Source organism: Cynocephalus volans, chromosome 10, assembly GCF_027409185.1.
Source record: "Cynocephalus volans isolate mCynVol1 chromosome 10, mCynVol1.pri, whole genome shotgun sequence".
Lineage (NCBI taxonomy): Eukaryota > Metazoa > Chordata > Mammalia > Dermoptera > Cynocephalidae > Cynocephalus > Cynocephalus volans.
Genome location: NC_084469.1, coordinates 53,663,324 through 53,675,789, shown reverse-complemented (window position 1 = coordinate 53,675,789; position 12,466 = coordinate 53,663,324). Strand labels below are relative to the sequence as shown.

At 36.5% G+C, this 12,466-nt stretch overlaps 1 protein-coding gene across 1 annotated transcript in view; it reads right to left on the bottom strand.

Annotated features, from left to right (window-relative positions):
- ZNF235 (zinc finger protein 235) overlaps positions 1 to 9,287 on the bottom strand; it is a 30,384-nt gene extending 21,097 nt beyond the window's left edge. Inside the window, exons 1-3 of the mRNA XM_063111845.1 lie at positions 9,244 to 9,287; positions 6,406 to 6,532; positions 5,609 to 5,692 (exon numbers count right to left, since the gene is read on the bottom strand). Coding sequence (XP_062967915.1) covers positions 5,609 to 5,692; positions 6,406 to 6,532; positions 9,244 to 9,258 — 226 coding nt within the window. The 5' untranslated portion in view covers positions 9,259 to 9,287. The remainder of the gene's footprint in view (positions 1 to 5,608; positions 5,693 to 6,405; positions 6,533 to 9,243) is intronic.
- Positions 9,288 to 12,466: the final 3,179 nt, after the last annotated feature.

Here is a 12,466-nt window from a genome sequence, read left to right as displayed (position 1 = left end):
ACTGTGAGAAATAAAGCTGCTTCACTTAACTTGTTGTGTGAGTGTTCTGTCTCAACTGTATTTGTATAAGTAGTATAAATAGTAGAAATTGCAGCCCAAGATGCAGTGGGCTGATGTGGTAACCAGTACACAATGAATCTGCTTCACAAAAAGTATTACCATAAGTATGAAAATTATACTGGAACTTACTCAGAATCACAAAAGGATCAACGTTCTGTAATTTCTTCTCTTTTCCCACATGGGATTCTCCTTATGCACATAGCTTCATCAGCGATTTCTATAACTGTCCAATTTGAAATTTCTATCAGAAAACATTACTTAGGTCATGTGATTGTTTAAGTATTAGGACAGAGGGATAGAGGATAGGATGGATATGGAAGTGACAAGGTAACTGGCTGGCTGGTAACACTGATGAGGCAGGTCTCACCAGTTAGGGAGTTGTCTAATAATCAGATGCACACAGGACATTAGAATTAAGTTAGGAATTCATTAGAAATGTGCTAGACTGTGCTTCAATCATACTGTTGATACTTCACCTATTAATTGCTTACAAGAGTAATGGTGACTGTGAAGTCCATATATATATATAAGCCCCTATTCATTCATTCATTCATTCATTCATATATTAAATATTTCCTGAGTACCTACAATGTACCCGGCTTGTTCAAGAAACCATGAATCAGCAGTGAATAGATAAAAATTCTGCTTTCACAGAGATTGCAATCCAATGAGGAAAGACAGATGATAAACAAGCAAGCAAAAATATATGCTTGCTATAAAGGAATACAGTTCTTGTAAGTGACTGAATCTAAGTTGATATAAATTCAAAACAGACCGTTGTAACTTTACAATATTATACACAATCCCAATAGTAACCTCAAAGAAAATATCTATAGAATATACAATGGAAATGAGATGGGAATCAAAATGTGTTAGTACCAAAACATCAATTAAATACAAAGGAAGGCAATAATGGAGGAAATAAGAGACCAAAAAAGGAATAAGACACACAGAAAACAATAACAAAATGGCAGAAGTCCTTCCCTATGAGTAATTAAATATAAATGAATTAAACTCTGCAATCTAAAGACACAGGTTGGCAAAATGATTTTAAAAACAGAACCGAATTATATTCTTTGCACAAGGGACTCACTTTAGATGTAACAACACGCATAGGCTGAAAGTGAAAGGATAGAAAAAGATACTGTGCATATATTAACAGAAAGATAGCAAGAGTGACTATATTACCAGAGAAAACAGATGTTAAGACAACACTACTATGAGAGACAACGAACATTACATATTGATAAAAGGGTCAATTCACTAAGAAGATACAACAATTATAAACATCAGAGTTCCAAAATATATAAAGCAAACATTGAAAGAATTGAAGGAACAAATAGACACCTCTATTATGATAAGAGATGAAATATCCCACTGTCAATAATGGATAGAACAAGCAGACAAAAGATGAACAAAGAGACAGAGACTTGAGTCTATATTGAATACTATAAATCAAATGAACCTAACAGATAATATATAGACATATACAGAGCATTCCACCCAACAAAAGCAGAATACACATTTTTCTCAAGTTACATGGAACATTCTCAAGGATACATCACATGTTAAACCACACAAAAAAAATCTCAGTAGATTTTAAAAGATTAGAATCATACAAAATATCTTTTCCAATCACAATGGAATAAAACTAGAAATAGCAGAAGGAAACCTGGAAAATGCATAAATACGTGGAAATGAAACAACACACTTTTTACCAATATATCAAAAAGAAATCACAAACTAAGTCAGAAAATATCTTGAGACAAATAACAATGAAAATATAACATGCCAAAATTTATGAGATGCAGCAAAAGCAGTGCTAAGAGGGAAATTTATAGCTGTAAATGCTTACATTGAAAAAGAAGAAAGATCTCAAAACAATGACATAAATTACACCTTAAGGAACTGGGAAAAGAGCAACAAACTAAACCCAAAGCTAGCAGGAGAAGGGAATCTAATCTAATAAACATTAAAGCAGAAATAAATAATATACAGAATAAAAAACAATAGAGAAAATCAACAAAAACAAGAGTTAGTTTCTCAAAAAGATTAACAAAATTGACAAACATTAGGTAGACTGACTAGGAAAAAAGAAGACTCAACTAAAATCAGAAATGAAAGTAGGTACATTACTACTGACCTTATAGAAACAAAAAGGATTCTGAGAGTACTGTGAACAATTGTACCCCTACAAATTCCCTAGATGAAAATGGACCTAAAAATCCCCTAGATGAAATGGACAAATTCCTAGAAATATACAACCTACTAAGATTGAAGCAGGTAGAAGCAGAAAATATGAATAGACCTATAACTACCAGAGATTGAATCAGTGATCAAAAGCCTCCCAGCAAAGAAAAGTCCTGAACCAGGGCTTCACTCGTGAATTCTATCAAACATTAAACATTCAATTAACACAAATCCTTCTCACTCTTCCAAAAAAATGAAGAGGAGGGAACACTTTCTAACTCATTCTATGAGGTCAGCATTGCCCCAATACCAAAGCCAAAGATACTACAAGAAACTACAGACCAATATCCCTTATAAATATTGCTGCAAAATTCCTCAACAAAATACTAGTAAACTTAATTCAGCAGCACATTAAAAGGATTATATACCATGATCAAATGGGATTTACTCCTGAAACGCAAGTATGATTCAACATGGGAAAATCAACTACTGTAATACACCACATTAGCAGAATGAAGGACAAAAACACACATAATCATCTCAATTGATGCACAAAAAGCATTCTGACAAAATTAAAAACCCTTTCATGACAAAAACACTAAACAAACTAAGAATAGAAGTAATCTACCTCAACATAATAAAAGCCACGAATGAAAACCCCACAGCAAACATCAGACTCACTGGTGAAAGACAAAGTTTTCCCTCTAGTATTAGAACAAGGCAAAGATGCCTATTTTCACCAGTTCTAGTCAACAAGGTACTGGAAATACCAGCCAGAACAATTAGGCTAAATAAATAAATAAATATTTTTTAAAAAAATTAAAAAAGGTACCTAAATTGGAAAAAAAGAAATCTCTATTTACAAATGATGTATGTAGAAAATCCTAGAGATTCCACACATACTCAAAAAAAAAAAAACTGTTAGAATTAATAAATAAATTCAGAAAAGTAGCAGGATACAAAGTCAACACACAAAAGTCAGACCAGATCAGGTGTATCAGGGTCATATGGCCATAGATCACACAAAAATCAGTTGCATTCTATACACTAATAATAAACTACACAAAAATGAAATTTTAAAAAATTCCACTTAAAATATCATTAAAAATAATAAAATACTTAGGAATTAACCAGGAAGTGAAAGTCCTGCTCACTGAAAACTACAAAATGTTGTTGAGAGAAATTAAAGACAACAAATAAATGGAAAGAATTCCATGTTCACAGATTAGAAGATTTAATACTGTTATCAATACCATCCAAAGCAATCTACAGATTCAATGCAATCCCGACTAAAATTCCACCTTTTTTTTTCAGAAATAGAAAAACTCACCCTAAAATTTACATAAAATCTTGAGAGACTCCAAATAGTCAAAGCAATCTTGAAAAGAAAAAAGTTGAAGGAATCACATTTCCTGATTTCAAAACTTAATACAAAGCTATGGTAATCAAAACATGTGGTGCTGGCATAAAGACATACAGACCAATAAAATAGACTAGAGGGCCCAGAAATAAACCCTGGCATAGATGGTCAAATGATTTTTCACAAGGGTGCCAAGACCATTCAATGGGAAAGGACAGTCTTTTCTACAAATGGTTTTGAGAAAATTGAATATCCACATATAAAAGAATGAAGTTGGACACCTACTTTACAAACATATACAAAAATCAACTCAAAATGCATCAAAGACCTAAAACTGTATAGAAGAAAACTCATAGAAGAAACCATATAGCAAAAGCTTCATGACATTGGATTTGGCAATGATTTCTTGAATGTGATAATAAAACCACAGGCAACAAAAGGAAAATAGTCAAATGGACTTCATGGAAATTAAAAATTTTTGTGCATCAGAAGATACCATCAACAGAGTAAAAAGGCAATAAACAGAATGGAAGAAAAGATTTTCAAACCACATATCTGATAAAGGATTAATATCCAGAATATATAAAGAATGCTCAAAACTCAACAACAACAAAAAAACCTGACTCAAAAATGGGCGAAGGACTTGAATAGACATTTCTTCAAAGAAGATATACAAATGGCCAATAAGGATGTTGACAAGATACCTAACATCACTAGTCATTACAAAGATGAAAACCAAAACCATGATGAGATACCACTTCACACCCACTAAAATGGCTATTATCAAAAAAACAGAGAATAAGTGTTGGCAACGATGTGGAGAAGTTGGAACCCTTGTGCATTGCTGGTGGGAATGTAAAATGGTATGGCTGTTATGGAAAATGGTGTGGCTGTTCCTCAAAAATTAAAAATCAAATTATCATGTGATCTGGTAATTCTACTTCTGGGTATGTACCCAAAATAAGTGAAAGCAGGTACTTGAACAGATATTTGTATGCCATTGTTCATAACAGCATTATTCACAGTAGCCAAAAGGTGAAGACAACCCAAATGTACACCAACAGATGAATGGATAAAGAAAATGTGGTATATACTACAATGTAATATTATTTAGCCTTAAAAAGGAAGGAAATTCTGACACATGCTACAACATAGATGAATGTCAAAGATATTATCTATGTGAAATAAGCCGGGCACAAAAGGACAACTATATGATCCCACTTAAATGAAGTACCTGGAATAGTCAAACTCACAGAAGCATAAATTAGAATAGTGGTTAAAAAGGGCTGGAGGGAGGGGCAGAATGTGGAGTCATTGTTCCAGAGTTTCACCTGGAACAATAAAAATGTTCTGGAGATGGACAGTGGTGATGGTTGCACAACATGAAAATGTACTTAATGCCACCACATACTAAAAGATGGTTAAAATGTTAAAGTTTATGTTATGTATATTTTAACACAATTTAAAAATAAATATATGCTAGTAAGTCTGGTAGGGTAGTGCTTAGACACAAGTTTAGGAAAGTTAAGGATACGGAAAATGAAGAGAAGAAGATATTTTAAACAGGCTGGTCAGAAAAGACCTCTCATGAAATGACTTCTGACCAGAGATATGAACGCTATATTGCAGGTTTATGGATAACAGCATTCCGGCCAGAGAAAAGAAAGCAAAAGGCTCTGATGCAGAACCACAGTCATCATATTTAAGGAACAAGTGAGGCTTGGAGAGACAAAGGGAGGGGGAAATGACAGCAGAAAAATGTAGAATGGTGAATGAGCAAACACAGCCTTACAAGCCCCTTAAACAGGTTGGCTTTTACTCTGAGTTAAATGGGAAGCCAGTGGAGGGTCTGAAGCAGAGAAGTGACACGATGTGACTGATGTTTTCAAAAGGATCTCTGATGGCTAGGTAGAGAAGAGATTATCCTGAAGAGAGGCAGAATAACTGGGCCGTTACCTACAATAACTCCAGCTGCAAGGTTCTCACCTGAATGCCTACCTCTTTGGGTTTGGAGCTCCTTCATCCAAAGGTTTTCCTCTCTCTCCAACTGAGATATCATATCTGGTTTGAAGGACTGATGTCCTATGAAAAGATAAGTTTTTAGTGAAAACGTTAAAGGCAAAGAGTACTAAAAGATTTTGGTTCCAATCCCACAATGTAAGGTTCTGCTCTGCCTTCCCTACCTAGCAGTGTTTATCAAACACTTTTCATCCTGAGACATTGTAAGAAATACATTTACAATCATTAGAAATACTTTATCATATATAAACTATTGAAACAAAAGATTAAATGACCTGTTTCTAACCAATATCTGTTTTCACCACATCCCTTCCAGAGTCTCTATCCCTTGTTGCAAGTAGCTGCAGGTACTGCTACAACGTGCACCATTTTTGCTAGGGCACTCTGATATTGTTACTCTATTTCATTACAAAAATGCTGATGCAACTTACAAAATTTTTATCCCACAAGTTTATAACACCTATATAAAATAAAGAGTCAGGAGCAGCCAAGTTCAACTGTTCATTTACAAAAGACAAGTTTGCCTTGGAGCAAAGACCAGAAACATCTCATCTCTATGCTCCAAAGGTACTGGAAAACTCTGGTCTCTGAGGAGTCCCAAAGCCTTGAACTAGTGGGTAGAGGCCAGGGGTGCTACCACAAATCATAAAATGCACAGAATAGCCCCCCACAATAAAGAATTATCTGGTCAAAATGTCAATAGTGCCGAGGTTGAGAAACCCTGCTCGAGGAGATGATGTCAAGGATGTCAAGTTCCAGAGGGCTCCTGTCCTCACCGACTGAGACTAGATTCCTGAAGTTCTCCAGCATCACATCTCGGTACATCTTCCTCTGGGCAGAATCCAGCAGCCCCAACTCCTCCTCATTGAAGACCACAGCCACGTCCTTGAATGTCACCACCTCCTACAACATCAAGCATATGTTACCTCAATCTTACACCCAACAGCCACTGGGACCTGAGCAGCTCTTTCAGTAGAGTTCCTATTCTTCCCCTTCCACAATTACACCAAAAATGCTAGGGAGAAAAAATGAAAAGAACAGAAAAAGAAAAATACCTTGTACATGTAACATGGTGCCCCTTTTATGAGGGTACTTCAAAAAGTTCATGGAAAGATTTGTATTATCTTTCATTTTTCCATGGCCTTTTTAGGTACCCTTATATATATATAGTTAAGAGCCTAGAACTGTCACTGTTAGAGCACAGTGTTCACACATTTTACTATTTGACTCACAGTACCAAATTTTGTAAGAAATTTTGCGTTAATTTCATACCAGCAGTACTTGATAGTGCCTATCTCCTTCTCTCACTGGTTGTACGACTATTTTGTCAATGTCTGCCAATCTAACAGGCCTTCACTAACCCCTGAGGCAGGTATGTAGTTCCCTCTCTGTGTTCTCAGGAACAAACCACTATCTGTCAACTGCAGCAGCATTCTGGATCGAGGTTAAGAACACAGGCTTTGGAGATGGACGGCCTCAGTTCACATCCCAAGGCTCTGTCCATTACAAGCTTTGTGACCTTGGACAAGTCACCTAACTTCTCAATACCTGAATTTCCTCATCTGTATGATAGTACTATACTGTTGGAACCTTGAAGGGATTAAATGAGTGAATACATGTAAAGGACTTCAGACATTATCTGATGACATATAGTAAGTATTCAATAAATATCAGCCATTTATTATCATCATCACCGCCATCTATTTCATCCCACTCGTGGCTGCATGGTATTCCATAAAAGTGATGATCTATAATCTATTCTGAATAAAGCATAATTCAATCATTAAAAATTTTAAAACTATAACCAATGCTGCAAAAAAACATATTTTTACATAGATCACAGCCAACTTGACTGGTTAATTCCTTAGGACAAGTTCCAAGAAGTGGTAATTCCATTGTTAAAAAATACGCACCTTTATTTTGCTAGTATAATGGCTGTTTTCCCAATTAACTTTTCCTGTGAGAGATTATAAGAACCCCTGATTCTCCATATTCTGGTCAATAGTACATAATCTTACTTTTTAAATTTTGGGTAATTTGATAAGTGATAAAAATAACTCTTTTAAAAATTTTCCATTCATTTTTTTTAAAAAGTTACCTTTTGATATATATATATTTTTTCACATATTGCTTGTTCATTTCCTTTGCTCAATCCTACTGGGGTATCTTATGCATCAGTAAATTTCCTATTAAGAATATTAAGGCTTTTTCTAGCATGTATAAATCCCCCCCCCACTCCTGTTTCCTATTTGTTTCACAACTTTATGTATGGAAACTTTTCTGTATGGAAATTAATATTTTTTATCTAAAGACTCTGCTCATCTCTGCATTTGTTTTAGCTGGAGTTCTAAGCATATATGCACTAAACAACCAGATGACACATCTGGCAAAGATCTGGGTACAAAGCAAGGGAACCAGGTGAGTGGCAATGTTATTTTTGGAGTCCTTCATCCACCAGGACATGCTGGGCAAACATGCAATGTGGCCTCAGGTCCCTGAATGGAGAACTCTTTTCTTCTGAGTCTCTTTATTCACCTGAACTGAACCCCAGAAACTTCTGGCTTAGGCACTGGAAACGTTAGTGTCAGCTGGGTACTTCAATAGATATGTGAAGGTTCACAAACCTGTCTCTTTATGTTTAAAATAGAGGTAGGACCATCTACATCTTCACAAAGCCGCTCTATGGAGTAAATGCCTGGAAGATCCCCTAGTGCAACTGGACTTTTTTATTTATTTATTTATTTATTTATTTTTGTCTTTTTCATGGCCGGCACTCAGCCAGTGAGTGCACTGGCCAGTCCAATATAGGATCTGAACCCGTGGCGGAAGCGTCGCTGCGCTCCCAGCGCTGCACTCTCCCGAGTGCGCCACGGGCTTGGCCCCAACTGGACTTTTAAAACTATGTACTTCTTTAAAATATACAAACATGCTAATGAATAAAACAGACACTTAACTGTAATACATGGTTTAACTTAGAACTGAAGAAAAATATCTAGCTCTTCTTGTCTGAAACAACTAAAATTATTTTCTCTGAGTTTAGTATCAGTTCAATCCTATTGTACCAAGCCATTTTTCATTCTGTCCACAGAATGAGGCACCACATATGAGAAAATAATTGAGTCTCTAAAATATTAAGAACTAAAAAAATGGTGGAGTTCTCAGAATTCCTATTTGGGAAGAAAAGTTATATGTAGGAAAACTGTCATTGCAAATGTCTTTAAAATGGCAAAATTCATAAACCACGTAAATATGGAGAATGAGTAAAAATAAAATTAGGTAAACTATGGAAAATGATGTGACCAGTTAAAATACAGGTGATATAAAATTCTGTTTTAAAAATTCAAAATTTTATTTAATGTATGACTATGAACCTGTAAATGCAAATGAAAAGGAATGATTTGTAAACAGGTTTATAATGTAGGAGTTGTTTTTCAATTTTAAAAAATCTGTTAATTTTTATACTATTATTTGGAAGTAAAAGGCAACAGCCTGGAATATAACAGTGCCTCGAGTGCCTTTGGTCCCTTTTATGCTTCCCAAGCAAGAGAAAAATGTATCCAATCTTTGTGAAATGAGCTGTCATTTTAAGAAACGGAAAGGCAAACCCAGCTTACCTGGAACTTGGTCATTTTTCTCCTCTTCCTTCTAGGAAAAGGCAGCGTTCTGGGAAAAGAAATAAGGAAAGGGAAAGACATTATAAGAGACACACTAGGGATGTCATTAGTACACACGGCACTTTATGTGAACAGAAAGAGGTGCCCCTTTCTCGAGGCAGATGCAGTTAGTTGCACAGCTAAGTGAGAATAGGAGCTGGATTCCAGCTGCCACTGAGGCCTCCTCAGACAGCTACCTATGTTCATGAACAATCTGTATAACTGTCCTAACCCAAATGCTTCTCGTAGCTTTCTTAATTCTCCTTCTGAACCTGGGTGTCAGAGGAAATGAGAGGCAGAAAGGCAGTGTAACATTATAGGACCAAAATACCTGGGTTCAAATTCTCACATTTCTACTTATTTTCTACTGTAACTAGCAGTGTAAAGCTTGAGCAATTTATTAATCTCTGTGCCTCAACTCAGTCACCTGTAAATTGTAATAATAATAATGCCTGTATTTTCTACTTCCTGCAGCTTCAGACGAGCAGGTGCTATTTTGCTTCACAAAACTGCCCTTGGGAATGTGCTTTCCAGAAAATGAACCTTTTAAGAAACTCAGAACTCAGAGATGATTGCTCTGTCATGTGAGTTACCATTACCCTCCAAAAAGTCTGTAATTGTGACTGGTTGTCTCACATAAAATTTGTTCTGTTGGTAATGACAATTAAGTTACCATTAATTTTTTTCCCCTAATAGATATAACTACTTGCAAACATTAAGTTGGAAGAGCCTCAACAAAGTCTCTTTCCAAATATGCATGAAGACAATGATTAATAAAAACCTAAAATACTCTAAAAAATGGTGTTGAATTTAAATTAACAACACAATATTATTAGTAATAACAATACCGAACACTTATTAAGGCCTCATGACGTCAGGCACCCTGCAAATCTGTGATCACGATCGTTTCTCTGTCCGGGAAAAGACACAGAGGACACTCCCCAGGCTCCTGCTGGAAGCGACCCTCTCCTCCTTCCTCAGCAAGGGGCTAGAAAAGTCCAGGAACCCAGGAACAACCCCACGTCAGGAAAGGATTAGGGAAAAGAGTAGCTCTGCAGCTGGAGCTCCGACTCCATCCCGGGCTCACAGGGGCTTCTAAACAGGTGCCTCTCTGATTATTATGACTGTTGGCAGCATCCAACATTTTATTACGTACTAGGCACTGCTCTTAAGCTTTACAAATATACATAAAATCTCATTTATCTCTCACAAGAACACCATTGGGAAGGCACTCATCTTTTATTGCCATAAGGAAACTGAGACAGGAAAGATTAAGTAACTTGCCCAATACTGTGCCGCGAGGAAGAGGCAGAGCTGGCTGGTAAATCGGGGAGGAGGGTGGGAGCCTCGGAGAGCGCAGGAGACCTTAAACTCGATGCAGGGCGCGAGCCCACCCCCAACGACGGAGGTTCCGCCAAGGGGACGCAGACGGCCGCCGCCTCCCAACTCCGCCCTCCGCCGCTGGCCGCGGCTTATCTTGCCCAGGCCGAGAGGTCCGGGTCACTGCTGGCCCCGCGCCCAGGCCGAGAGGCTCGGAGAGGTGGCAGGGATCCGGGGCTGCCTCGGCTCCACCGGAGTAATCTCAGACGCGACCTCGCCTTCCCGGAGCGGAAGTGCCTCCGGCTACCCACAGGTCCTGGACTACACTTCCCAGACGCCCTGAGAGCAAGCGCCTGGGCGTTTTCGCGCCTCCTGGACTACATTTCCCAGAATGCCCGAAAGACAGTGCGTCCCACCCGCGAGTTTTTGTTTTGACTAAATAGCCGGTTCAGCTTGAGTCACTTCTCTGGAGATTTTACTGTCAGATAAACAAAAGTTTTATTCATTTCTTAAAGCTCAAGAGAAAATAATTGCGATTTTAAAAAAAAAATGCGGCCGTGGAAAGGGAAAAGGGAAGATATGTTGATGGTGGGGAGGGGAGAGAAGGAGGGAGGAAATGGAGGAATTGGTAAAGAGACACGAAAATCAACTACATTGTATGTTGATAAAATTTTAAAAAAGAAAAAAGAAGTGAGACGATAGGAGAGAAGGGAGTAAAGTGTTTGACGTCGTCGCCCCCTTTATTCCACAAGGGTTAGGCTCTTGACAGTGTTTTGTGCAAAGAGCTATTGACTGCAATATGTCAAGAACACCACAAAAAGGCGATACAGATATTGATTAGGTCATAGAGAAATATCTTGAACTTCATTTTTTTTTTTAATGTGGATTGTCATGGCAAATGAAAGAAGCTCTATTGGCAGGGAATTCAAGAAAATATTGTGATGGGGCATATAGAAAATCTTGAATTGTTTTATAATTCGTGTTCACCTCCAAACATTTTATTACATACTTTGACTCTGATCCTGACATAAATAAAATAAAGTTTATCTGTGGTTGAATAAACCAGGTGAAGCAAGCCATGATTTTTTTTCCTGGGCAGGGAATAAATATATTCTTTAGATTTTTATTACAAAAGTTTTCGAACACATACAAAAGTAGAGAGAATAGCAAAATGAACCCTATGTACTCATACCCCCAATCCAACAGTTAACACTTTTAACTCATTTAATTCATCTATCACTATTTTTTCTTTTAATTACAGTACAATTCTAAAGCAAATCTGACATTATGTCTTTTCACCACTAAATTCTTTGCTAATTCTTTAAAAACAAAAACATTTTCTTTCAAATCCACAATACTATTATCATACTGCATAAAATAATTACCAATATTTTCTTAATATTTCCTAATACCCAAACCCTATTCAAATTTTTTCTGATTCCCTCAAAAATCTCTCATACCTGACTTGTTCAAATCAATATCCACTCCATTTGAAGAAATTGTGAAACAAAAAGCAGACATGAAATACAAACATGCGGATATGAAAAAACCCTAGTTTAAAAATCTGGAAAAGAAAATTTACTAAAATATTTTTATAAATGTAATAGGTGAGATAACCTAGAAAAATGGTATAGAACAGATACAGTTAGAGATCAAATTAGTGATTAGAAAAGAGCACTGAAGAACCCATTCAAAAACATAAAATGAGACAAAAATAATAAACAACAAAATTAAGAAGTGTGGGTGACAGATTGAGATGCTCCAACATTCATATATTAGAAATTTCATAAGAAGATAATAGAGGAAATGACAGAGAAGCCAAATTTCAAACAGTGATTGCTGAGAATTTCCAGAATTGAAAAAA